Source organism: Cuculus canorus, chromosome 11 (assembly GCF_017976375.1).
Source record: "Cuculus canorus isolate bCucCan1 chromosome 11, bCucCan1.pri, whole genome shotgun sequence".
NCBI classification, from domain to species: domain Eukaryota; kingdom Metazoa; phylum Chordata; class Aves; order Cuculiformes; family Cuculidae; genus Cuculus; species Cuculus canorus.
Genome location: NC_071411.1, coordinates 9,861,193 through 9,888,303, shown reverse-complemented (window position 1 = coordinate 9,888,303; position 27,111 = coordinate 9,861,193). Strand labels below are relative to the sequence as shown.

General features: G+C 44.0%; 2 protein-coding genes across 3 annotated transcripts; one reads left to right on the top strand and one right to left on the bottom strand.

Moving 5' to 3' along the window:
- Window positions 1–1,051: 1,051 nt before the first annotated feature.
- SEC13 (SEC13 homolog, nuclear pore and COPII coat complex component) lies at window positions 1,052–7,897 on the bottom strand. Its single transcript, XM_054076625.1, has 9 exons — window positions 7,733–7,897; window positions 7,309–7,353; window positions 6,384–6,499; window positions 5,777–5,928; window positions 4,875–5,008; window positions 3,906–4,039; window positions 3,269–3,389; window positions 2,299–2,445; window positions 1,052–1,848 (listed from the first exon to the last, which is right to left on the bottom strand). The coding sequence occupies exons 1-9, from the start codon at window positions 7,733–7,735 to the stop codon at window positions 1,738–1,740; spliced, it is 963 nt and encodes a 320-aa protein (XP_053932600.1). The 5' UTR covers window positions 7,736–7,897; the 3' UTR covers window positions 1,052–1,737.
- LOC104063594 (cullin-associated NEDD8-dissociated protein 1-like) lies at window positions 7,838–27,111 on the top strand. 2 transcript variants are annotated; one of them, XM_009565819.2, is made up of 15 exons: window positions 7,838–7,993; window positions 10,950–11,093; window positions 12,331–12,485; window positions 14,073–14,196; window positions 14,842–15,098; window positions 15,677–15,782; window positions 16,456–16,598; window positions 18,565–18,857; window positions 20,167–20,308; window positions 21,492–22,997; window positions 23,372–23,467; window positions 24,154–24,323; window positions 24,436–24,600; window positions 25,300–25,407; window positions 25,605–27,111. In XM_009565819.2, exons 1-15 carry the CDS (start codon window positions 7,926–7,928, stop codon window positions 25,830–25,832), a joined length of 3,705 nt encoding a protein of 1,234 aa, XP_009564114.2. In that variant the 5' UTR covers window positions 7,838–7,925; the 3' UTR covers window positions 25,833–27,111. The 2 variants fall into 2 exon arrangements, 1 of the variants encoding a protein (XP_009564114.2); XR_008451672.1 differs by lacking the exon at window positions 25,605–27,111 and having other exon boundaries at window positions 24,440–24,600.

Sequence of the window (27,111 nt, the reverse complement as noted above, 5' to 3'; positions counted from 1 at the left end):
AAACTTTGGTTGAGTGTATTCATTTTCTTTCTTTTTCCCCAATCCTGACCCCAAATATGAGAAGGAGGGGATTAGAGGCCCAAAACCACGATGCTTATTCTTAAAAGCAACTGAAAACTTTCACCTAATGCTTATATTTGCAATGAATAAACTGTGTAACTACTCTTTTATCAGTTGTAATTGTTGGGGATACTTCAATCATTACTTGAAACCATTTTAATACATTTAATCTTAACTATGAAGGGATAACAGGCTGAACGGTGCCTTTGCTGCTAAGTAGATTTGAATTCTTCAGTAGTACAACTCATAAAATTTAAGAATAACTTTTAAACATGGTGAATCGTGCAACCTAATACAGACAAAAACTTTACTTGTGTACTTAGGGAGTTAGAAAGCTTTTTCCTAAGAATGAAGTATGGTAAAATCTAACTAAGAATGAGGTTTCATTTTTCAGTCTTTTTATTGGAGTCCATGTGCTTGATTTCAAGTCTAGTTCCTTCAGCAGTTAAGGCCAACCCAAAACCCTCTTAAATGCCCAGGTCCTGAGTATCAAAGAAGAATAAGTGCGTATGGTGCTGGGAATGAAAGGCTGCCTGTTCAACTTAGCAATTTTGATTATGATCTAAGTAGAAATGGAAAACAGCTGCAAAGAAAATAGTGCTTTGTTGTATAATTTAAAATGGAACTGTTTTGGATGTAATGCTGGTTTCTAGATGAGTTGGTTTTTTTTTTGGTGAGGCTACAGTGCATTTAAACAAGAACAGGAATCATGCATTCTTCTGCTGCTATACAGAAAGGTAATTCACGCACACATTTCTGTGAGAGCAAGTAGGATATTTGGCTAGTATAGAGAACTGTAAAAATTAGGTTTCTTTTCCTAGAAAAGGGGATATATTACCTTGACTATGCCAAAACAAAGAACATGCCTAGGAACCACTACCTTGGAAAAGGAGGAAGGCTGTGAAGTGTTCACTTGTGTCACTTCGGTGCCCGCCATGTAAAAATTATTAGATACAGCACACCAGGCTTTAACCAATAGGACTTTATTCTGTTGGTATCTCAACAAAAAAACCTGAGAAACAGTAAAGAAGTGTGGCTAAAAAAAAAAGTATCTCCAAATTATGGTTTGATTTATTGACGTTGGTTAAATAACCAAGTTCAAGATTACTGTAAAGCAAAAGACACATGCATTCTACTACTCCTTTTCACCTTTGGGAAAGCACAGAGACATTGATATATCCAAACACATTATTTTCATGAAGATCTAAGGTCCACTTCACTATAACCAGAAGTGCTAGCTAGCACGTGGTCATCTAATGCTGGAAACTCCATCAGTCCTTCCCCTCACTTGAAACAAAGTTCTGGCCTTTGAAAGAGGAGAGTGTTTGTCCTCTTGCACAAAGGAGTTCATGCCTCAGTGCTTGAAGTCTGACCACAACATGATCTGAATAAATTTGATCCATAAACCAGAAAAGCAGGGTACAATTTCTACAGCGTCAAGGAGTAGTATAAGGCAAAGTGCTATGCTCTTTACCTTTAATTTAAGGGAATGTCAATTAAGGCTGATTATCAACATATTGTAGCCTCCCAGCAATAGTTAAGAGTGCTCATAAAACTGGATAATTTGTTTCCCATGTTCATGTGCAGTTTAGATAAAATCAGTTCTTGTCCCCTCCAAGAAACATTGCAAATCAGGTCTAGTAATCCCTTGTCACAGCTGGAACATTCACTCCTGCATCACTGCTCATTCTGCTGACCCTCTGTAACGGCAGATACCCCTCCTTGGCCCTTGTTGACATCGCTGATACATGCCCACAGTCCATCTACTGATTCCTTCCATAGCGTGACCTCAAAAACAGACAAAGAAGAAATTTCAGCTTTAATACATTCTCAGTTTTGTTTTTACCTTGCGACCATCACATCACTAATTTGGTGACAGTCTGTTACAGAAGTCAAGTGCAGCAGCCTTGTTCTAAGTATCAAGTTATTTCCTGCTGTATACTGAATAATTATCCAGTGGTACAGGGAGAATATGTGAATTCTGCTGTTAGTACCTTACAAAAAAGTTAAGCCTGCATTTCTAATCTCCAGTAAGGACTAAGAATGCAGCGCAAGTAGTTTGCCAGAAGGTTAGGGTCTTCCTCTCCTCTTAAGAAGTCAAAAGAAAAAAAATCATCATTGTAGCAAAGGAGAATCTCCAACAGCTTTGTCTTAAACAAAAGTGACAACAGCCAATCTCAGCTCAGCTCTTCTGAAAATATTGCATGCAGGAGTAAAAGCCAAGGCAGCGGTACTCACTTTATTGTCTCCTCCAGACACTGCAAGGATATTTGCAGTGATGGACCAGCTCACATGCCAGACCACATCATTGAACTTGTGCAGCAACTTTGGTGACCATGAATTTCCAGAGGCATCATCACATGTCCAGATAAACACTCGGCCATCCTGCAAAAGCAAGACGACCAAGCTGGTGGGACCAATAGTTACAACACAGGAAAAACAACCCTGATTGCACTTATGGCTACACTTCCAAATCACAGCTCTGATATGACCCCTAGGTGTGTCTACATAGATTTTTGCTCAACACAATGGGGCTATTTCTTTGCTACAGCTAAAAGCAAGATAGGAGTACAGCTGTCTGATGAGAAAAACTGCATATAAAAGATGATTTGCAAATACCGGAAGAGAGCTCCCAAAATACATATGTATCAGCCAGAATTTTTCCCCAGAATGAGATTTTTGCATTCCAGTCACATGACAGCAAGCTAGAAGCTTACCAAGTAGTCTTCCTGATAGAAAAGGAAATAGCATTTATAGAATTATTGGCAGCAAGAACACTACAGGCAATGTGAAGGTAGAGGACATCAGAGCCGATTAAAAATGCCAGTTATTAGAAAACAGTAATTTTTTTTTTTAGCTGGAAGTTCAGTGTATTTGATCCAGAGTTATTAAAATAAAATGTTAAGTTTGAAGGTCTTCCTCATAGTGTAACCACCCTGCTTGTGACTTTCAAAATAGATGACAGTCTTTGGTACAGAGCCACACAAGCACAAACTTTTGTCCAGAAATGCTTCCATTGGGTTTCTGAGTCTGGGAGCAACAGGAATCAAATGCTCTTATGCACAGACCCAGATACAGCAAAGGATTGCCAAGAGGACCTGTTACAGCAGTGCTATCCTTACTATTCCTTTACTTCCTCCTCCTTTTCTCTAGTAAATGGAAGCAAGGGCACTGACAAGCCTGCCTCTCACTCCAACAGAAGCCTCACCTGTGAGCAGCTGGCAATGGTACTTGTTGGCAAACCTATGGATGGAGCCCAGGCTACATCTCGAACCCAGTCACTATGGGCCTCCAGCTTCTGCTCTTCTTTCCACTGACCATCTTCTTCCCTGGAAACACATTTATACAGTGAGAAAGGTGGCAGAAGTAGCCAGTCTTATTCCTCATCTCCTGTTCTGGAAGGCTTCAGGTTTGTAGCTTTCATACTCTTGGTTTATTCCAGATAATACAAAGCACAAGTACTCCCCACTATTCTCCAAAAAGCTCTATAGCTTAAACTGACAAGTTTCCTTCCAGAGGAAGGACAGCAGCATAGGCAATGCATACTTGATCTTCGGTTACTGTACAGAAAACTGCTATTATCCAAGTGACAGTGGTAATCAAAGACAATTACAACGTTGCTTTCCAAGACGAGATTAGGCAGAGCTGACAGGAATTGCTACGACCATGTTACAGACTGTACCTCACTAAGTTGTTTCAATTTTTAACGCACTTACCCAAAACAGTAATACAAAAATAAAAGAATAGAGGTGCCAAAAATATTACTTGAGATACTAACAGGGACATTCAGAGACTATAAAGGATATCAAGGTTTTGTAAGTTAAATCTGGCAACAAAGCGCTTACTTCCAGATCTTGACAAGGTTGTCACAGCCACCAGATGCAAATCTTTTGATGTAGTTTGGTTTTTGGCCAGATGGTTGCTCTATAAGACTTCCTGGTACAACAGCAGGAGCCCAGCTAACTGCATTACATCCAATCTATTTAATGAAAACCAGATTTTGATTAGCAGTTACTTTCTTTAAGTACATAAATAAAAAGCTGCTGAAGGAGCAAAGGACGCCTAGCAAACTCTGTTTCAGGGATGCTGAGGATTAAGTCCAGCTTAGGAAACTATGAGTTTTGCACAATGTTGGATGGATATTGGATGAACAAGAAATCCACACACAATAATCAAATCTAGTCTCAATAGGGCATTTACTCAAAAAGCCTTAGGTAGCTCATTAACTGTTTTATGTGCAAATATCATCTTGGACATGTAAAGAGTGAAGTCAGACATATAAACTGAAAAGACATAAGACATATGCAGCCGCCAAGATTTAGGAACCTTTAGGTTTAGAAGTAGAAGGAACCTGAGGGTTCAGAGCCCACTTTCCTTTTATTGCAAGCCACTGCCACTAGTTATAAAGTTCCGCTCACACAAAAGTCTCCACTATCTTGGAAAAAAAACCAAGTCCTGCAGTTTTTCCATCTTCAGTTCATGTACAGTCAGTTGGTACAGGTGTTATTAGTACCAAAGCCATTTCCTGCCTGGGAATTTCCAGCACTGTGTTTAACAATAATGCTTAATGAACAGGTATTATCAGTGTTGTTTAGGAACCTTCCCATGTCTTGCTTTCTGCTTCATTTTAGTGACTACAAAGTATAACTTTCCACTCTGGATTAATGTAAAGCAAGTTAGTTTTGCTTTTGGAAACTGTTTTACATTATTTCATTGCATTTCAGTATTTATCTAGTCTACAATTTCTTTGAGACATCAACTCAGTGCTTAGCTGTGGCTTCAGAAACTCTGTGCTGCTCCAAAGTAACACTTACCGTATGTGCATTGCTGATCTTTTTGACTTCCCATTGCCCATCACCCGTGTAGCTCAATAATGAAATGGCCCCATCAGAGCTCCCACAGGCCAGGATCAACCCATAGTCATGCGGTGCCCAGCAGACAGAATTCACTGTGAAGAGTGAGACAGACTGGATTACAACACAGTGACCACCTAAAACTAACCAACCAATTCACCAACTAATATTAGTGGAGCAGTCACTAACAGTGATCAGCTTTGAAAGCTAAGAGTAAGAGTCTTAGGATTACTGAATTTCAGCAAAGCCAATCAATTAACATTGTTTACTGAATGAGAGAAAAGTGCCTTTATTTTTGGTACCCTTTTAGAATGAGAACACCAAAACAGCACTCTTAACAAGAGATTCAAAACTCCAACTATCACTCGTGACAGCAAAGAGTATCGCTGACTCTAGAATAAAGGCTGAATAGCAGGCATAGCATTTAAAGTCTAGATTAGAAACAAAACAAAGCTGGAGGCTCAGATCTGCATTCAGGAGGACCAATGATCTGAACAGAACAATTTCCACCGTAAGACAAAACATAGCATGCTGAAATCCACCTTTTTTTCTTTTTTCCTGTAGTGGATACACACAACATTTTCCTCAAGAATTTAATACTCTACCATCTTGTTTGCTTCAAAGTTGATGTATTTGTAAAACAGCTCCTACACAAACGTCATATGAACTAGGACAGGAGTTGTCTAGCAATACGCCACTATGTTAACCTTCTGTTTATGCTGAATAGATTTACAGTCTCTCCACCAATTTATCTGTATGTTTTGGGCAGAGGTTTTCTTCCTTAACATCGATGTATTTATTCCAATCTCAGCTGAATCCTCTCTTATCCACAGTCTCAATTCCCAGCTCCAGACCCCACATACCTGAGGAATCATGCCCTGTGTACTCATATGTCTTTTCCCAAGTGCCATTTTCTTCCTTCCAGATAATAACTTTCCTGTCATAGGAACAGGAAGCCAAGATATTCCCATACATAGGATGAGCCCAGGCAACCTGCCACACAGGACCTTCATGCCTGCAAGAAACAACGACATTTGGAAAAGCTGAGAGAAACCAATTCCAGCTGCGGCTGTTTCACAGCCGTCATTATTCTAAATTGGTGTCCTTCAAGTGATAAGTGTAGTGATATGAACAATATGCATAATGCCAAGATGATAAACAGCATATAGGACCATTAGACAAAGCCACTGCCAATGAAAACAATTCCAAACATTTATCCTTATATTGGCAACTAAGAGTTTACTTCTTGAAAAGTATACATGTTGAGTATTTAACAAACAAAAAAGTTTCATTGTTATTTCTAACTGGCTCTCTGTTCCCTCTCACAGCTCTGAAGAGTTATTAAGCAACAACCATCCAAGTAACTATTACCTTGGAATAATTTACCACAGATTTGATCTTACCAAAGGGCAAAATGACAAAATAGTAAAGTTTCCCACATATTCAAATCATCAGTATATGCTGTTTTACCCTCTCAGGTCCGCAATGAGGATTTGCCCTCCATTCCGAACGTCAAAGATTTTCACGGATCTGTCCGAAGAACAGGTTGCTAACCGAGTGCCATAGTAATCCATCTGTGCATCGTGCTGCAAGGCAACAAAAAAGCTGCTGTCAGTATGTGAGAATTCTGCTTTGTTAACAAATCTTATTACATTTTAGAAGTAGCTGTAAGAATTGTGAACAGATTGACAGAGTCCCAGCATGACAGGTTGGAAAGGATAGTTTTTAAGCAATCCAGACAAGCCACATAAGACATTTGCTTCCCCAGCTGCTGTTTCACCAACTACTCAAATGTTATGCAGAAGTCATCTAGAGAATTCAGGGCAGTAATGCACAGCATTTTTAAGAGAGGACAGGAAATCAGCACCACTGACTAGAAGGCCTCACCAGTTACTGATTTTTTGTTTCTTAATACATAAAGTAAGAATACTGACACCTCTTATTTATGTTTAGAACTTTCTTATTTAGGTGGGCTCCTTGCTTTCACAAACTACTTTGACAGGTTTCTTCCTGTACTTATACATCTGCCCCCAGAAAGGGAAATCTACATGAAAGACAATCAGTTTCACCTGCTGAAAGTTCTGCACTGCTTAGTAGAAATGTTAATATTATTTCATAGAAATGAGCAGAAACAAGCCTAGGCACGAAAATTTAGGTTTTAAATTATTTCCCCTATCCCCAGTCACTGTGTTTTCCTGCCCACAAAGCATACAATCTCACTATCAGGATTTCAGCTAGTGTGATCCACCGGACATCCCCCCTGCAAGGTTTTACCAGGAACACACATCCTGCTTTCCTCCCCTCATGACAAGTGCCATACTGTAGCTCTGCCATAGCAGGAGAGAGCGCAGTTCACAGAGCCGAGGGAAACGAGCAGCAGCCCCGGCACACTTACTATCATGTCCTCATGAGAGGTGTCCACGGTGTTAATGACCGAGACCTGCGGGCGAGAAAGAGACAAGAACGGTCACCCGAGCGCAGCACCCACTGTGTCAGCTCCGCCACGGCAGCCAGGGGCACGGTGTCCACGGGCAAGGCAGCCTTGGGAACGGGCACATGGGCCCCTGCCACGACTACCGCGCCACGATTCCTGCCGGGCACCGGCACCTCATCGGCCTTCGCCACGAGTACCTCGTTAAGGCCCCCACCAGGCACGGGCACACCGGCCCCCGCCACGGCCCCACCGGGCGCCGGAGAAGGAGGCGGGGCGGGCCGGGGCTGCCGCTGCTTTGCCCCGGTGGGGCCCAGCCCGTCCGAGCCCCGTGGGCACCGTGGGCACCGCCGGCTCCCGCACCCCCCGCACCCCGGCCCGTGCCCACCATGGCTGCAGCCCCGCGGCGAGCGGCCCGGCCCCTCAGACGTGGCACACGGTCCGGCGCGCAAAGGGCCCCGCTGCGCCCCGCGCGCTCAGGTTCCGCCGCGCCGAGGTTCCGGCTCCGCCCCGCTCCCGGCGCTGAGCGCAGCGGGCGGGGCTGGTGGCGGCCGCGGCGCTGCGAACCCGGGCGAGCTGCGATGGCCACCGTGTCCTACCACATCTCCAGTCTGCTGGAGAAGATGACCTCCTCCGACAAGGACTTCAGGTGCAGCGTCACGCGGGGACGGAGCCTCGAGGGGGCTGCACGGGCCAGGGGCTTCCACTGGGGGAAGGGGTGTCCCTTCTACCGGGACAGGGTCCTTTCCAGTGGGGAGAAGGGTCCCTTCCGCTGTGAGAGTGTCCTTTCCCACTGTGGGGTTGTCCTTTCCCACTGGGACGGTGCCTTCCTTCCAAGGGGTCCCTTCCCCCTTGAAGGGTGTCCTTTCCCACAGAGGGTCTCTTCCCACGGGAAGGATGTCCTTTCCCACTGGGAGGATCCTTTTCCTCCAAGGGGTCCCTTCCCACTGGAGGGGTCCTTTCCCAGTGGGAGGTTGTCCTTTCCCACCGTGGGGGTCTCCTTTCCCACTGGGAGAGTTCCTTCCTTCCAGTAGGCCCCTTCCCACTGGGAGGGGGTCCCTTTCCACTGAGGGGGGTTGTCCTTTCCCGTTTGGGGTATCTCTTCCTACCAAGGAGTCCCTTCCCCATGGGAGGGTGTCCTTTCCTTCACTACAAGGGTGCCTTCTCTCCAAGGGGTCCCTTCCTACTGTGGGAGTGCTTTCCATCTGAATAGTCCCTTCTAAGGGGAGGGTGTCCTTTCCCACTGGAGGAGTGTCTTTTCTCTGAGGGATCTCTTCCCACTGGGAGGTTTCCCTTCCCACCAAGGGGTCCCTTAGCATCGGTGGTCCCTGTGCGTGAGGAGCAGGCAAGGTGCCCCGACCCTGCTGGTGGTAAAATCCGACTACAGGTGTGCAGGATGTTTATGTATCAGAGGAATTAAGCGGCTTTATTTACAGCATTCCAAGCCAGCTGTCTTTTGGCTGAAGGGGAAATGTAGAGAAACCAACAGTGTTCTCCCTTGCCTGTTTTGCTGCATAATGCAAGAGAACAAGCAAAGAGAGTGGAAGGGGGAGTAAAAGTCCTGACGGCTGGTCTTTAAATTCTTATTTACTTTGCAAACGAAGAACATTGTAGCAAAAAAGCTGAAGGAGGTCTTTGTTTTCAGCTAGACAGTTAGGTGGTCAGTGCATTGAAAAGGCTGAAAGTCCCTGGTCTAAGCAGCCATGTTGTCACCCAAGTGATGGACACTGCAGACACTGACCCTGCTCAGATCGCTTTAAGGGCTACTTCTGTACAATGGGAAAATATGCCTCTGTAACAGGACTGAGATGCTTTTCATTCTCATTTTTATGTCAGCTGAAAGGAGGGACATCTTTGTAAGGCTGGGGCTGGTGGCTTGATGTTTAAGGCGCTTTATAAAAAAATGTTAAAACTAACAAGTATGAAAGATTTCACCTGTGAACATACCTGTCATTCAGTATCAACCTGGAAAGAAATATTTGCGCCAGACTTGATATTTTGAGATCTTTTTTAAAAGAGAGGAGGATTAGTGATATCCTGAAATTTGGCTGAGTTTTTTTTAGAGGCTGCCAATGGCTTTCTGATGTTAAAATAGGTACCTTTTTAAGAAATCGGTGATGGAGTAGTTGCACAAACAATTTGTTCAAAGAATTCAGTCAGTACTCCAAACAAAATGCGCCCAGCACAAGGCATGTGTCATGTTATAAAGTGATTTCAGGGCTGTTTCCTCCCAGACAGTCAAAAGGTGAGCTCATGGTCAATCTTCAGTTGCCTGACTGTATGTCAGTTATAGGACCAGGTTTCACGTGCTTCCCTCTTATAAATGGATCTGTGTGCCAGTTTCTGAAATTCTGTGAGCAGGACAGCAGAAGGTAGCAGGTTGGAAGCTGGATGTGTTGCTGTGGAAGACTCTGATCAGCCTGTGGCCATAATTGGTCATGCTTGTTCTATGCTCTTGTTGAACTGCAAGTACAGCGTAAAAGCTCTCGCGGAATACAAACCAGTTTGGATATTGTTACCATTGCAGATCAGAGTCCTTCTGTTTTTTTCGTTTTGGATTTCTGTCTGGCTGTCTAACACCACAGCAGTCCCTTGTTCCAGATATACCTCGTGCCTACTCAAGAACGGGCTTGCAGATTGAAGACACAAATGTTGCCCTGGTACCGGAGGACTTTTACATACTGAATGAATTAGATCAGAGCCTAATTTAAAATGGCAGTGTCATTTGGTAGATGAAAGGGAAGAGATCCTCTCTGGTTCCTCTTAGATGTCCATCCCTGTGCCAGGGCTAACATTAGAAAGAAGCCAATATGCAATAACCACACTCACATTTCTCAGAACCTCAGACTTCTATACTATCACCTTTTACATGTCCTGCCTCCAGGAAAATAGATACTTTCCAGAACTTCTCGATATACATTTTGACAATTGTCCCCTGATAGAAAATTAATGGACTAACAGTCAGCAGGGAGTTTGGTTTTCCTTCTAAACTGGAATGATAAATACTTGCTTGGTTTTGCTCAGAGCAACCTAAATATAGCCTCGGGTACTTCTAAGGTATGGTTTGCATGGAGTTTATTTTTCATTTCTGAGCATGATAGGACTTCTCTACACGTGGAATCACACTATCAGTGCTAAATAAGCCAGAAAGAACACAGCCAGATGCATTCTTAGAACAAAGACATGTTTCATAGGCAGTTGGTGGAAAAAAAATAGCCATGTTTTTTTCTAACATAGTTAACCATCTTGATTTAGGCCCTGAGAAAGAATACACAAGCTGGATTTCACTGTGCCAGTTTTAGAGTTTTAGTTTACCCCAACCCAGTTGTGTATTTTAAGGAGAGGAGAGATCACTTTCCTCATTTTCACAGATTCCTTAGGTAAAGCCTTTTTACCACCTACCTCTGTCTGTGTTTTCCTGTTGTGAGACAGTAATAATTCTTTGTACCTTACTTTTCAGTACAGTGTAAAGGGTTGTGAGTTGCACTTTGAAAGTATGTTTTCATAGGGGTGCCAATTGTCAAATTTCATTGTCCAAACTGGTGCAAATGAAATGTGCTGGTGGCTGAATATCAGCCAATCAATTTTGCTATATGCTTTTTCAGGTTTATGGCCACCAACGACCTGATGGTGGAACTGCAGAAAGATTCAATAAAACTAGATGAAGACAGTGAGAAAAAAGTTGTGAAGATGCTTTTGAAATTGCTGGAGGACAAAAATGGGGAGGTACAGAACCTTGCTGTCAAGTGGTAAGAGCCTGGCCAGTAATTACCATATTCCTTAGCAGTAATAAAGCTGTCACAGACAGCAGAGAATGTGTTAGAGTGGAGCGTGGCCCTGTAGCGTTGGCGTCTTACTCAAACCTCCTTTTGTAGAGGCTTTCTCTCTCATGCCAAGCACAGCACTTTCTTTCTCTGTTGATATCTAGAAAGATTGAGAATACAGATGTCTTTATAGAAGCAGTAGGTGATTTCAGAAGTAGTTCAATGTTAATGGTATGAATCTTACCATATTAAAAGTAGCATGCCAAAGATTTCATTTCCTGAGAGAGAAGCCCAGTTTAAAATGTTAGTCATCAAGTTCCACTCCTTTCTTGGGCTTTGAAATCCAGCGCTGAATTTCCCAGTAGTCCTGTCTTTGATAGAGATGCTACTAAACATGTATAGCCCTTCGAAAATGGCAGTTGTATTTCAGGTCCAGATCCTCCTTTTTGAGGGCATTTTCATTAAAGTTTATAATGCACCTGGGCTTTTGCCCTGCTTTGATTCCAAATATAGCCTGTGCCGTTGCTTTGCCTTTGACCAATTCAATATTGGTTTTAATCCAAATGAAAAAGGCAGAATTTGTTACTGAATCATCTGATGAAGTGATCCTACTGCTGACGTTCTTTCCTGTCTCTCTCCCCTAATGTGTCTAAATGGGAGTGTTCATTCTAGAAATTAAATTGAATGGGTCAGTTCACACACTGGGCTCCAGAAAGGTGGGCCATTTAAAGACAACTTTGGGTTCCTAGGGCAATAGGTAGTTAATTGCTTGTGAAAATCCATTTGGCATTTCCTCCTGAAAATCAGGTTTTGATGGTTGGGTTGGTTTTAGTTTTATTTTTTCCCAAAATCTGACTGTAGATTTTACCATTACTCTATGTAGCGTGGTTGCTTTAGTTCAGATTCATTGTGTCATAATTTCTGAGAAGCTCCTTCCAGTAATATCTTAACTGGCCTTATGTTTGTGGTAGTAGGTGTGAAATGTCCTCTTACAAATCTGATCTAAAATCCACTGAAGTCTGGTATAGAGTTAACTAAGGTAACAGTGCTGGGTATGTAAACCCAGGGATGTGATGTGCTGTGGGATATCAGTACTCAATACTGATGGTTTGGTAATATTTACATTTGGGGCTGAGCTGCCTTTAAGGAGGAGGGAGTCTGAGCATCCCTTTTAATGGTGGAAAGCATCTCTCTTCATTCTGACTGGCTTCTCCTCCCACAGTCTGGGCCCACTGGTTGTCAAAGTGAAGGAGTACCAAGTAGAAACCATTGTGGATACACTGTGTACAAACATGTTATCAGACAAGGAACAGCTGCGGGATATCTCCAGCATCGGACTGAAAACAGTCATCTCTGAGCTGCCACCAGCTTCTACAGGTAAAATGTCTGTCTCTGTTTGTCAGACTGAGGCAACAGGGAGTGACCGTCTTTGGGAAATGGTGGAATATGTGTAGTTTGGGGCCTAAAAGTTACATATTCCTTATTCACCTGCTAGAGGACAAGTATTGAAATAAGGAGGAGAGATGATAGAAGCTGATACACTGATGTGCATAAAGACAGGATGAAATTTTAACTTGAGCTGGTCACCCTGAGGATACTTAAGTCTGAAACTACATCTGCGTTCTTGGAGAAATCCATTTTTGTTTACAGCAGTCCTAGAGCATTCGATGTGTGTCAAGGTATTGTTGCTCAGGCAGCCTTCCAGGGCTGTTGGTCTCCACACCAGCAGTGCCACTACCCTCTGCGATCTCAGCAGTGCCAGCACCGCAGCACCTCCTGTCTGCAGCCTGGCTGGACTAAGTCTTCTTACTGCCACAGCTACCCTGGCTGCTTCTCCTGCATTTGGAACTGCCTATCCCTAAAGTGCAGCAGTTATTCAGGAGATCCCAAGGCTGCCAGAGATTTAAATTTCCTCTGCAACCGTCACATGTATCTGTTGTTCCCTCAGTCAGGTGGGTGACTGTAGCAGTGCTGCCAGGCTGCTGGATTTTGAGTTTGGAAGAGAATTAGAATTAGTATGCAAATATTTGCTGAGCATGTCTCTCAGTTTCTGTGAAATGTTGAGCTTTTCAGAGTCATAATTCCAGAGTTCTTTATTTAACATATATCACATGAACTAAAAATGTTTTAGGGTAGCAACAGATAAGTCATCTCCTTAAGGGCTGGGATTGGCAATGCTTGGGTAGAAGGCAGCAAAAGCAGTGTTGATTTGCTGCAAAATCATGAGGTTGGACATCTCCCCCTGTGCTTTCGTTACCCTAAGCCTCACTCTGTCCGGTTGCTGTTGCTGTGGTGTTATAAGGAGCAGACAAAGGTTTGAGATAATTGTCCAAGAAATAGCAAGCGCCTGACACAGGCTCCTTTCTCAGTGTTGTACAGCAGTTAATGGTGCTCAAGGATGTTCCACTTCTGCGTTGTCCCTGTTGCATCACGGAGGCTGTTCAGAATGGCATGGGAAGCAATGGGCCCTTTGAAAGTTTTGTGGTATTGCAAGCTGCTTATACCTTGCATTGAACCAACTTAAATTCCATCGTGGAGCTGAAAAACAGTTTCTGTCAAGACTGCTCTTCTTATGGAGAAAACCTCGATGTGTTGAAACTGAACATTTTCAAGTTAAAAACAGACAGAAAAACATGCCAGTACCTTTTCACCCATCTCTGCTCCCTGCACTGCGCGGGCCTGGGAGCTGCCTGTAAGACAGGCAGGCCATTTTAGGGTAAAAGACACTCCAAATAGAGAAGCTGCTTCAAAATAGTTAATGCATCATACCCCATGGGGTGGTGCCTCAGTGTTCACAGTGTCTCTATCATCTCAAATAAAAGCTAATTGATTGCTCTTCTGGTTAGGTCTTCCAGTGGTAATTTCTTTTCTTTTTTTTTTTTTAAGCTAGGAAGGATTAAATGGTTCTTAGCAGTAAAAAGATTTCTTTTTAACTGACAGTGGGGAAAAATTTCTTTTTTGCAGGCTCCACTATGACAGCAAATGTGTGCAAAAAGATCACAGCCCAGCTGACAGGAGCCATTGGCAAGCAGGAGGATGTATCTGTGCAGCTGGAGGCTCTTGACATCCTGTCAGATATGCTGAGCAGGTACCAAAAGATTTCCTTCTGGCAGCTGTGTATGACAGGGGGCTCCATGTATGTGTTTGCTTTTGGTTTCTTTATTTCCCTAATGCTACTATCAGGACTTAAGGATTTGGATTGGCTGTCGCTGGGGAATATCTCAGCAGAGCAGATTCTCCGGCAGAGATGAGAGGTGACATGCCGAGCCCTTCTGTGCTTGGGAACAGCAGTAACATTGGTGATGGATCCCACACAGGGCTCAGTTCAAACAGATGTAGGGAGAGAGAGGGCAAAGCAGGAAAGTTTATTTTAGTCCTGTGATCTGATGGCACATGCATTTTTTTTCCCTGGCTGCCTCTTTCTCTCATTACATAAGTCAGAGTGACAGTGTCAGATGTCAACTGCATGCTGGAAATTGTTGACAAACCCCCAGGTCGTCCAGAAGGACACCATCAAAATCAACCCCTTCCATGATGGAGACAAATAACTTCTCCCTGGGTTACACAGAATAAGTCAGGGTTCAGATGAAAACACCAAATGCACCCTTTTCTTCTCTCCCCACAACACATGAAGTTTTCATAGCTGAAGGGGTTTTAGATTTTTTTTGCTGGCAAGAGGGCTTTTTCTGTGAGGCTTTGACTTTCAACTTCTGTCTTGTGCTGTTGATTGCAGACTAGGGGGAACACTCTACTCTTTCCATTCCTCCATTCTGAACTGCCTCCTCCCCCAGCTGACAAGCCCCAGGCTGGCAGTACGTAAAAGGGCCATTATTGCCTTGGGTCACCTTGTCTTGACCTGCAGCGGAAACATCTTCTCAGAGCTCACAGAGCATCTGCTTACCGAGCTGAAGAGGAATGAGTCTGCTTCTACTACCAGGACGTACATTCAATGTGTTGCTGTCATCAGTAGGCAGGCTGGACACCGCATAGGTAGGACGAGTAGCTTGAAATGACACTGGGAAACATGCATGCATTTTAGAGCAGCTCCTTTTAGAAGTAAAAGAAGCATGCTCACTCTTTTCCTAATGTGACTTGTGCTTTGTGATTCCTTCCTGACCTGGCTCTCTGATCTCCACTTGGAAGGGATGAGACACCAGAATAACTCTCTGGCTGCCCTTCTGTTGTGATTTCATCTTAAGGTCCTGCAGCGCTTCCCTGGTCTGAATTAACACTTCTATGAATTAGGTCAGTGGATTCACCCCATTTTAAGTGAAAGGAGAAGTGGAGGGCAGCATATTGTATTGCTTGTCTAAAAGAACTGCCAGAGCTGAGATTAGGTTCTGGAAGATTTATAATCACAACTCTTTCCATTACTGAAATGCCAGCAAGGAGAAGACAGGCAGCAGGGGTCATCTGCTTAAAATCCCTGCAAGGCTGAACCATGAGGTACAGGAGAGGAATGCTCTGCCAGGCACACAAAGGAAGTGGCAGGTGGCCGAACTGTTAGCTGCTTGAATGAGTGAAGGCTGAAATGAATTTTCTCTGCTGCTTATTTTTGTCTTTCTCAGGAGAACATCTGGAGAAGATAATTCCTCTGATAGTTCAGTACTGTAATGTGGAAGATGATGAGCTGAGAGAGTACTGCTTTCAAGCCTTTGAGTCTTTTGTGAGAAGGTGTGTGCCCTTACGGAGCAATGTGCACCATCCTGTGCCTCAGTGTCATCCTAGTGTAAATATCTGTACATTCAGCATCCACGGTTGAGTATCTTCCTATATATATTCCTGTTGGTGAAGACATTTCACATATTAAATCCCTCTTTACATGCAGATTTGGGCCTGAGTTATGAGCTATTTTACCTCAACATGAGAGAGTGTGTTTCTGTGTTGGTTTTGCAGGAGTGGGAGTTTTCCTTGGAGGATTGCTCAGCAAGAGAGAACTATCTTGCTCCTGGTGCTTGGAGGGGAGTGAGAGGCAGGAAGGGGGCTCGGGCAAAGAGCTGCTGAGCTGCAGCTCTTCTGTTTGGTCAAATGCTTACTGCTTTTCTTGGAAAAGGAGCCCTGCAGAGCAGTTGAGGTTTTCTCCTATGAAGGGAGGACTCAACCAGGTGGTGAAGGCAATGTATTATTTTTTTTCCTTACGGAAATCATTGCACCCTCCCCAGGGGAATGTGGTCTTGCTTCATGCACAGCAGGAAGGAGCAGCTGTGGTTTAACTTGTGTTAACAAAATGTTAATATAGTCTGTGAGGCATTTTGGGATCATTTTGACATTAATTACATTATTTGGATGTTTAAAATCGCTTAGTCTTTAATTTATTAACTCTTAGCATTTTTATTTGTCGTGATAGGTGCCCGAAGGAAATTGACCCTCACATCCCTAACATAATGGCGTTATGTTTGAAGTACATCACCTTTGACCCAAACTACAACTATGATAATGAGGAGGAGGAAGAAATGATGGAAACTGGAAATGGGGAGGATGAAGAGCAAGGTGCCTGCTTGTGAGGATGACTGTGCTCAGCAGAACACTGGGTTAACATTTCTCCCCTTCCTGCTTTTTCATCCTTTATGATGTTACTTTTCAGATCTGTTTCAAGACAGGCAATTCTGTTAACTGGGTTATTTTCATTTACCACTGGTAATTATAGAGCTGTATGTGCAAAGCTCCAGCATAATTCTGAATTTGTTAGTTTTACATTTTTCTAACAAAGTCCTCACATCTCTGCCTGCCTTAGGCAACAGTGAAAACACTGAAATTTGAACTCCAAACTAGTTTAGTGGAGAGGTAGACCAAGGAAGCAGTGTTTCCCCTGTGCCTGCTGATTGCAGGAGTTACTTAGAGCAAGCAGCGAGGCTTAATACCTGGAAACCCTGAGGACCAAACGCTGTCCTGTCCTGATTGTTGGAAATGCTCCCTTGTGCTCCCAAAGGTGCTGGTGCTACTTGCATTCTGCCAGGCAGACCTCAGACCCATTCTCCAAGCGGCTGACTTGATATGCATAGGTTGTTCTTTAAGGCGAGGCTGGAATGCAGCCACTGTTTCCTACTCTCTGGCTGGTCCAAAACTCATGTGGCGACACCAAGTGTTTGAATGCAGCTGTCACACCAATTCCTGTCCTCATAGTTTAGCTCTAGTAGGCTTAGCTTATGTGAGAGAGATGGCTCCTTCGCAGGGGTCCCTACAATATGGTATTTCTTGAAAAGAAAGATGTTACAGGCAGATCTAGAAATTGCAGTAACTGTTATGCAGTGTTACCATTTTTAACCAGGCAGATATCCAGCATTTGTACCTTAGTCTGGTTAGAAAAGGAATCGGAAATATTTGATGTGGTCTCACATACTTAGAAGACAGGACAAAGTCCTGTTTTCCCTGGTCATAGGGACATCAGGCAAGTAAGCAGTACTTCCAGGCTGTTGCAGCCAACACCTCTGCCAAGGTGTGTCAGAACCATGCTGCCTTGTCTGCTGCAGCTTTGTCTTGGTTTCTGCATTGCTTCCTTTTATCTCTCTATCTACTAGGGTGTTTTCCACACATAAACACTGTTCCTGAGCACAACAGCGAGACCAAGCTCATCTTTGCAGTCAGCTAGAGGCTGCAGAGCCTGTACTTCTGCACTTGTGCCTCTCTTTGTGAGGGGTGTTGCTTTTTTTTTTCAAGAAGAGGTATATGCTTAACTTATTTTAAATGAAAGCCTAGAAACACAGTAGCCACACAATTAATTTTTTACTATAAAGTGGCTATTTTTATAGCAGAAGCTTAGTCATCAGTGAAAGCAATCTGATAGTGTCTTCAAAAGAGACCTTTCACTTATTTTCTGCATCATGTTTACTTTAAAGAGGACATTGAGTCTTGGTGAGGTAGGAGGGGTACCTTAATGCCTGTTAGCCATAGACAACATTTCATGTCTTTATTTATAGCTGCATATAGTGTGATAGCTAAGAGCAAAAGTTATAACAAGTTCCCTGGAAGAAAGGCATTTTTACTTATTTTTATACCAACTGGGGTGAGATCCTGGCGGGCTTCCTGGAGAATGTGTGAAATGTTCTGCCAGTGACATAGTAAACTATTACACTGTTTAGTGCCATTGGGAATTGCTAAGACAAATATTTACTTATTTCTGGCTTGAAAATGTGGGAACCTCGTTCTCCCTTCAAAACAAAAGCCTTGATGCCTGAGCTGAAGCAGCCAGTAAGGGTAGTAACATTATGGTTTATTCTCTGTCAGCTCTTACTTGGAACAGAACTGTCTTGACATAGGGCAGCCCTGGGTCATATTGGCTGGTAATGATGTCTGTAGGAATGGGCTATTCTGAATAATTCCATGTTCCCAGATATGTGTGCAGTACTGACATCTGTTTGTCTGGTCAGGTGGAGAGGGAAGCTCTGAGGATCAAGTGGTCTTCTAGCTCAGGTTTTCTCAGAATGATGCACCTTGTTTTCCTTTGTCTTCTTTGCAGAAAGCGACGATGAGTACAGCGACGATGATGACATCAGCTGGAAAGTCCGCAGGTCTGCAGCGAAGTGCCTGGAGGCTATTGTCAGCAGCAGGCATGATCTCCTTCCGGACTTCTACAAAACTCTTTCCCCAGTCTTGATAAACAGATTCAAAGAGAGGGAGGAGAACGTCAAAGCTGACATCTTCAGCACTTATATCTCCTTGCTGAAGCAAACACTGCCCATCCAGAGCTGGCTGCATGCTGCAGATGCCTCTGGCAAAGATGATGTCCCCTTGACAATGCTTCAGAACCAGGTGCGTGAGAAGATGGAAGGCTAGATTAAATCAGAAAGCACTGAAGAGAAGTGCCTGCTATGCCACTGATGAATATGCCCAGTAGTTAAGCTTAAGAATGTAAGTAGCTGAAGGAGCCCTCAGGCACACAACCAGAGGGGACCAAATCCTGCGAGCTGACTGTTTACTGTTTGTCTCCCACCATTCCTGGGGAAGAGAGCATTGAGCCAGTGCAGAAGCACTGAGGTATAACCTGTGTTGCCTCCCACCACTGGCATCTGGCACATGTTTGCAGGCTGTGTGTGAGACAAGGTTAGCCTTTGGGTGAAGAGTCAGTCTGTTGCCTTATAGTTACTCCAGCTGCTGCTTGGGAAACTCATTGAATAAATTGTAGTAGAAATGTACAACAAGGTTTGGACCTGGTCAGTCAGCGTATGAGACCGTGCAGCTCAGTTCATCATGGGAAAACAGCCAGTGGCTTCCAGGGTAGCTTGCTGAGGCTGTGCACACAGTCTGCACATCACTGCTTTACGAAAAAACAGTAATGGAAGCAATTTTTCTGATGTACTGCTTTAATTCAGAAATATGCTGGAGTAATTACAGTCAGAATTTTTCAGCCACGCATGCTGATCAGGACTCTGCCAAGCCCAGTATACTTGCTAACGCTGTCATCCACATTTTAGAAGACAAAAGAAACATTGGAAATAACCGTGTAAATTATAGAATGTCATGACCACGAGAGCAGCTTTTGCTGGCTGATGCTATTATTGACTGGTGAGTTCTTGAAGCAGGAGGGTTAAAATCCTGCCAAAATGTAATTACATCACTGATCAATCATCTTATATGTACCTCAGCCCTGTGTTTTTTTTGTTTTGCTGAAACACTGACAGGGTGTCCAAGTTTGAAAGTAGTGATGAGGTGAGATCCTTAAACAGCACACCAGGAAGGAATCATAAAGCTCTTAAGCTCCTTTAGCAGTATATCCTCATCTGATCATTTTGTTGTGTTTCTTCAACTTCAGTGTCATGGGATAGCACCAATTTGAGGAAGGGCTGCTTAGGACTCTGTTTGTAGAATATGGAAAAGAAGAGTAACATCCCCTCCTGCTCTTTCATGTATCTTTTCTTCATGTGCACTGCCTTGTAATCTATCCAAGTTCTTTCTCTTCTGGTGAATGGGTGCATTGTTTCTTGCTCTCCCCCTGGTGGTTCTCTTGCTGTACGGTTAGTGCCTCTGGCTCAGCTGAGCAAACTGCTTTGTTAGTGTAGCTCTGTGCCTTGTGGAAGCTGGGATGGCTGATGTGTCTCCTGGTTCTCTTTCCAAACTGCAGGTCCCCAACATTGTCAAGGCCTTGCACAAGCAGCTCAAAGAAAAGAGCATCAAATCAAGACAGGGTTGTTTCAGCCTCCTGACAGAACTGGCCAATGTTCTCCCTGGTTGCTTGGCAGATCACATCCCTGCACTCATCCCTGGTAAACTTGTCTGTGGTTTGGGGACAAAGGAGCAGGGTTGGCTCAATCCATTCCTAACATGTATGCTCCTTGCCTGCGTGTTCTGGTTTTATTCCTGTATATTGCTCTGCTCAGCGTCAGGACATATACACTAAACAGCTCCGAGATCTATCCTGGCTTCTGTCTGCCACTCAAAGCCAGGTTAAGAATATCAAGTTGATTTCCACAGTTCCCTGAAGAAATGCTTTCAGGGGGGCCTGTTCCAGCCTCCTTTGATACTAGCTCAAATTGCTCTGTTAGCCTGCTGAGATTGGTAGCACAAGTGACATTTTCTTGTACAAAATGCAGTGATGTTTTAAAAAACTGTTTGTATTGACTGATTTTTTCATTTGCACCACCACATTTTTCTTTAAGCTTTCTTGCCTATAGGCTCATGAAGCCTCCCACTGCTGAAAGGCTTGTAATACTAAGGTCCTGCCTTTGCTTTTGCTGTGACTGCATAGTAAATATAAAAAAAGTCTCCTGTGATTGTACCTGGGCTGGATCCTTGCACTTCCCTCTTAAGAATAAATAGATTGGAAAAAAACACTCAAACCAAGAGTGAGGCATGACTTCAGGGGTGGCAGGCAGCATTGCTGTAAGGGTTTCTCAAGTCTTCCGGGAAACATAAATATGTGCCACAGAAACTGGGGTTGAAAGTACCTCCCTTCTGCAAAGGTGGTCCATCTTTAATGGTCCACAGTTATGCTCCAAACACTGCTAACAGAAGCTGTAAAACTACGTAAACATAGAGCCCCTGCTTCCTTTTTTGTTATTTTAGGGGTTTTTTTAAGACTTCTGATAGAAGAATGAAAAGCCAGGAAACATTCCTGTTGCCTGGAGTGCCTGTTGTTGAGACTAGACTTTCCCAGTCTTAATTTCATGCCATTTTGTCATACTTATTTGCACTTGACTAACCCTCCCTTCTCGTCTCAGCCCAGGATGACTTTACAAATTAGTTTTTTTAAAAAGTTTTTGTAGCCAGCCATCCAGGACTGCTACAAAGACCAGTAATGGCTGAATTCTTGGGGTGACACTTCCTGGAAAGCAGGGGAGGAAAGAAAGGAAACCAATTCCAATTATGTCCTTCTTTGAGGCGGACAGGGGTGTGATAAAAAACATTTGATGAAATAAGACAGCAATTGTTCTTGTCTCTTCTGCACAGGTATTGTTTTCTCCTTGGCTGATAAATCCAGCTCGTCCAACATGAGGATTGATACACTGTCTTTCCTTCAAGTTCTTCTTTGCAATCACCAGCCGGAGGTATTTCACCCTCATATCAAAAGCCTGTTACCTCCTGTTGTGACCTGTATTGGAGACCCCTTCTATAAGATCACTTCAGAAGCTCTGCTGGTTACTCAGCAACTTGTGAAAGTTATCAGGCCTTTGGACAAACCTTGCACTTTTGATGCCAAGCCTTATGTGAAGGACCTTTTCCCTGGTACTCTGAAGCGACTGAAGGCAGCTGACATTGACCAGGAGGTGAAAGAGCATGCTATATCCTGCATGGGACAAATTATTTACAATCTGGGAGACCATTTGAGCACTGATCTCCAGCCAACCTTGAAGATATTTCTGGAGAGGCTCAAAAATGAAATCACCAGATTGACAACAGTCAAGGCATTAACCTTAATTGCTAGTTCTCCACTTAAAATAGATTTGAGACCCATTCTAGGGGAAGGTTTCCCCATTCTAGCTTCCTTTTTGAGAAAGAATCAACGTGCCTTGAAACTGAGCACTCTGACTGCTCTGGACATCCTGGTGAAGAACTACAGTGACAGCCTCAAGCCTGCCATGATAGAGTCTGTCCTAACGGAGCTGCCTGCTTTAATTACTGAGAATGACATGCATGTTTCCCAGGTGGCTATCATGTTCCTTACTACTTTGGCCAAAGTTTATCCATCCTGCATCTCTAAGATCAGTGGCTCAGTTCTTGCTGAAATCTTTCAGCTTGTCCACTCACCTTTGCTTCAAGGAGGGGCACTCAGCGCCATCATAGACTTCTTCCAGGCTCTGGTTCTGACGAAGACGGCCACCATGGGTTACTCAGAGCTGATGAAGCAGCTGACTGCTCCCATTTACTCCTCAGGTTCAGTTGGGGCATCAGTGACATTACACAAACAGGCATATTACTCTGTCGCAAAGTGCGTGGCAGCCCTTTCCTCAGCCTGCCCAAAGGAAGCGCCTGCGACAGTGAACCAATTTATCCAGGATGTAAAAAACTCAAAGTCCAGCTCTGCTGTGAAAGTGCTAGCTTTCCTTTCACTTGCAGAGATGGGGCGCACCATGAACCTCAGTGCTCAGAGAGACCTCAAAACGGTCATCCTGGAGGCTTTCACTTCCCCAAATGAAGAGGTGAAATCTGCTGCTTCCTATGCATTAGGGAACATCAGTGTTGGGAATCTTAAGGAGTATCTTCCCTTCATGTTGAAAGAGATTGGAAGCCAGCCCAAGAGACAGTACCTCCTGCTGCACTCTCTGAAAGAAGTCATCAGCTCCTCCCCGGCTGATGGCCTCAAACCTTATGTAGAGGATATTTGGGCTCTGCTTTTCAAGCACTGTGAGTGCACAGAGGAAGGGACGCGCAATGTGGTGGCTGAATGCTTGGGGAAGCTGACTTTGGTGAATCCTTCTGAGCTGCTGCCCCGGCTGAAAAAACAGCTGTCATCAGGTAATGGGAAGGGCAATGACGAGAGTGGGGAAATGCCTTTTTTGTTCAAAAGTCCTCTTGTAAACTGCCTATGAGTACAGCAGAAGAAAAGCCAGTCTGCAGTGATGAGAAGGAAACAAGAAGGATCTCTGCAAGGAAGGATTAGAGGAGCACTGGTTTGCACGGAGGTCAGGAGGGTGTTAGGAACAGGGACAGCACATGGAGATTGTGCAGGAGCAGGATTTAAACAAGGAAATTGTAAAGACAAATCCTTTGTTCTCTTATCTCTTCATTGCATGCGTAAGGGGACCAAGAGCAGAATATGTACTTCACAGTTACAGAAATTATAGAGTTTCTTGATCTTTCAATATGTTTTCTTCCCATCTTCATTGCAGGCTCTCCGCATGCCCGGAGCACGGTGGTAACTGCCATCAAATTCACAATTGCGGACCAGCCTCAGCCTATCGATGCTCTCCTGAAAGGCTGCATAGGTAGGCTTATACAAACAGCTGTGTGAGCTGGGAACATGAGTTGTTAGGAATCATTAGCAGCTCAGAAATTTTTCACACCTATGTGAACCTAATCCAGTTAGTTTTCATGTGTGCTTCTCTGCTTTTGGGATTAAACAGCAACACTGTTTAATCCTTGTTTAATCCTTAATGCCTTGTTCTTGGGCATGTTCCATTGTTCATAGAGTTTTTAGGGAGCTTAAGTTCCTTCTGTGTTTAAACTTTATGATTCAAACATCTCATGACAGCAGTCTTGGAAACTATAACGTGCATTAAAAGGTTTTTATGTCTAGGGAACCTGCATCTCAGATCTGTTGTATAAAACTGGGCCTTCTGTTTCAGAGCAGTCTGAGCAGATGAGATCTGAGCAAGAAAAAAACAAAACCCAACTTCCTTGATAACTAAAGCTGCTGATTTGCCTTTAGGATGAGGTAGAATCAGGTGGTTTGGTTTTATGTCCAAATGCGGGAAAGTCATGTTTCTTCCATTTACTGTATCCAAAATGAAGGGAGGGAAAACATCTTGAATGTCTGTGTTAGGCTGTGCCCCTGCTTTTATTTTACTGTAGGTGCTTTCATAACCAGGCTCCTTGAAATACATTGTGATATACTTTTAAAATACTTTTAAAACAGTGCAGCTGGACTGACTGATGCATTCTTATCCCGTAGGTGACTTCTTAAAAACTCTTCAGGATCCAGACCTGAATGTTCGACGTGTGGCTTTAGCCATGTTTAATTCTGCTGCTCACAACAAACCTTCTTTAATTCGAGATTTACTAAATGCAGTTCTCCCTAGCCTGTATAATGAAACGAAGGTCAGAAAGGAACTCATCCGGGAGGTATGTCATTAGTTTGGCTTGGGTGCAATATAGCAGTGACTCCGTGAAGCTGAGATGAAGCTGTTGCCCTGTCTGGTGTTAGGTGACAGCTGTATTTTTTTGCTTGTTTAAGGTAGAAATGGGGCCATTCAAGCACACAGTGGATGATGGCCTTGACGTGAGGAAAGCTGCTTTTGAATGCATGTATACACTGCTGGAAAGCTGCCTTGACCGACTGGATATCTATGAGTACCTGAACCATGTGGAGGATGGACTGAAGGATCACTATGACATTCGGGTAGATGCTGTGCCTTCACTGCTGGAGGGTGGTGGCATCACTGATGTTATTCATTCTCTGGGGACCTGGGCTTGAATTGAATGTGTCACCACAGCACAGGGTACCCCGGCCATGCTGTCCCCTATTCTCTGCAGCTACTGCAGCCTTTTGTCTGACAGTGTCTAGCTCTAGTTTGACTGTGATGGCCTTGGAAATGCAACCCTGGTGGTGTTTTGTGGGAAACTTACCAAAGTCTAAAATAAGTTCCTTCTGCCTATAAACTTGATTGTTAATTGCTCAGTGTGGCCAGTGACACTATATTTAAAAAAAATTAGCATTGTCATTGTTGATGGCCTCATAGCTTAACTGGAAGTGCTACACCCTTTGAACTACCTTCACTTAGATGTGGGTAGAGCAGCAGCACAATCCCTGTGCCGAACGTGGCTGTTTCTCTCAAAGGCTGTCAGCCTTGTACAGGCACCCGGGAGCAGGGCATCCCACACACCTGCGACCAGAGCCCAGCTGGGTCTCTCTTGTGCGTTGGCTGCCAGCCGGTGCATCGCTCTTACTAAAACTCCTTGCACAAGTGCAAAGAAACTCATCGCAGTGTGGCTACAGCACAACAACCGAGGCTTCAGCAGAGAGCACCCATGGTCTAAGTCTGGGGAATCAGAGGGTGCAGTGAAGCAACACCGTTTTATCTTTCCTCTCTTTGTCTAGATGCTGACTTTCATAATGCTGGCTCGGCTGTCCGCACTCTGTCCCAATGCCGTGCTGCAACGGCTCGAGCGATTGATTGAGCCACTCCGGGCAACTTGCTCCACAAAGGTAAGACCAGGCTGCAAGCATGACACGCTAGGGGTGGGTTCTGCCACAAAGCTGCCTGTGCCATTAGCCTTCTCTGTCACTGCTACTGAGCAGCCCACTCCCCACACTCCTCTGGTTTGTCTTTGTCTCTGCTGGTGTGTCTGGTTCTTTACTGTCTTTTCTAAATGCCCACTAAAACCAGTGCCTTGGATTTGTAGGTAAAAGCTGGTTCAGTGAAACAGGAGTTTGAGAAGCAGGATGAACTGAAGCGATCTGCCATGAGAGCAGTAGCTGCTCTACTGACCATCCCTGAAGTAGCAAAAAGTCCAGCAATGGCTGAGTTTTCATCTCAGATCAGATCCAATCCTGAAATGGCATCACTTTTTGAGAGCATTCAGAAAGATTCTGCGTCCTTACCCACCTCGGAGTCGATGGATATGAGCTAAGGTTGGTCCATTTACTCCATCACCTTCCTGCCCTCACAATGCATTAACCAAGCAGAGGTGCCACAGATGGTGCCAAAGGGTAACGTCATCGAGCTGGGCTCCACTGCAACAGCCACTGGCAAGTCACTGGGCGCCAACAGGAGAGAAGGGCTGGTTCCAGTGGCACTTGCAAGCATCAGCCACCTCACTGAATCGTAACAAGATGTATGAGATAAGGGAAATGCATCTGTCTGTAGGGGAAGGGTTGGAAGACAAATACTAATTTTTCAGCAAGTTTTTAAAGGGCATATGAAGTAATCAAAAAGGAAACTATAGTACTTTCAGAAATATTCCCTTACTGCAGTACTAAGAAAAATAGTTTAAAATGTTTTTTTAACCACTGCACATGCACTTTCTACCCCAAATTGCCTGAAGAATGTACTTAAGTTGTTTTATTAAATATGGCTAAAAACTAGAAGTCAGGCCTTTAATTAGCAGTGAGCTTCATAACTGTAGGCCCCATTTCAAAGAGAGACTTGAATCAGCCAAGCCGCAGGAGCCATGTGGGGCAGTTCCTTGCCCAGGTGTTCCACCTGGGGCCCAATTCACACCACAGGCATGGATAGCTTAGCATTTCTGCAGTGTTTGGGCAACACAAAGCTATCTTGCTTGAGTTCCATTACAGTTTGCGCTGCAAAATACCTCAACCAGCTGTCTTCCAAGAGACGATTGAGTGTTAGTGACAAACCTTACACTAAGCTTCTCTTTGCATGAAACACTGGCCTACCTTTCCTGCTTTGAGCAGGTTGGTATTTTTGTTGAGCCACCAGGGCAGTTATCAATGCTGAATCCTGGTCACTAAACAGCAGGAAGCATCTGCAGGAAAGCTGGTATTCAGTATTTTAGTGCCACCAAAGTAAGGTGGGGCAAGTCACAAGCCAGATGCAAGCACACAAGCAGCCCACGCAAACTCTTGTCATTTGAAAACTTACTGTACAGTGGCTGTTGTGTTCAAACTCTGCTTTGCATAACAGGAAAAAAAAAGCCTTAAGTGACAGCAAATCAGAGAACAAGGCCATCATAATACCCTTCTTGTAGCCACAGAGCTGTAATAAGCTTTTAGTTTTCCTCTTCTGACAGCGTGGTTGATGTGAAAAGTATTTATAGTGCTGTGTGAAAGAACATCATTCTGTTTGAGTGGTATAAAAAATAAAAATGTACTTGTGAAGCTTTGTGCACCCCTGAATTCCTTGGCTGTCAATCATAGTAGCACTGCAAATGACTACCACCAGCAAGCGTG

What these genes read in the sequence shown, in the direction of transcription:
- LOC104063594 (XM_009565819.2), top strand. Translation starts at nt 7,926, where the DNA reads ATGGCCACCGTGTCCTACCACATCTCCAGTCTGCTGGAGAAGATGACC. An exon ending in GAAAAAACAGCTGTCATCAG is followed by an intron (nt 22,998 to 23,371) that starts GTAATGGGAAGG and finishes TCTTCATTGCAG; the next exon opens with GCTCTCCGCATGCCCGGAGC. An exon ending in GGGCAACTTGCTCCACAAAG is followed by an intron (nt 25,408 to 25,604) that starts GTAAGACCAGGC and finishes TTGGATTTGTAG; the next exon opens with GTAAAAGCTGGTTCAGTGAA.
- SEC13 (XM_054076625.1), bottom strand. An exon ending in AACCTTGTCAAGATCTGGAA is followed by an intron (nt 3,390 to 3,905) that starts GTAAGCGCTTTG and finishes ATGTGTTTCCAG; the next exon opens with GGAAGAAGATGGTCAGTGGA. An exon ending in TGTCTGGAGGAGACAATAAA is followed by an intron (nt 1,849 to 2,298) that starts GTGAGTACCGCT and finishes TCTGTTTTTGAG; the next exon opens with GTCACGCTATGGAAGGAATC.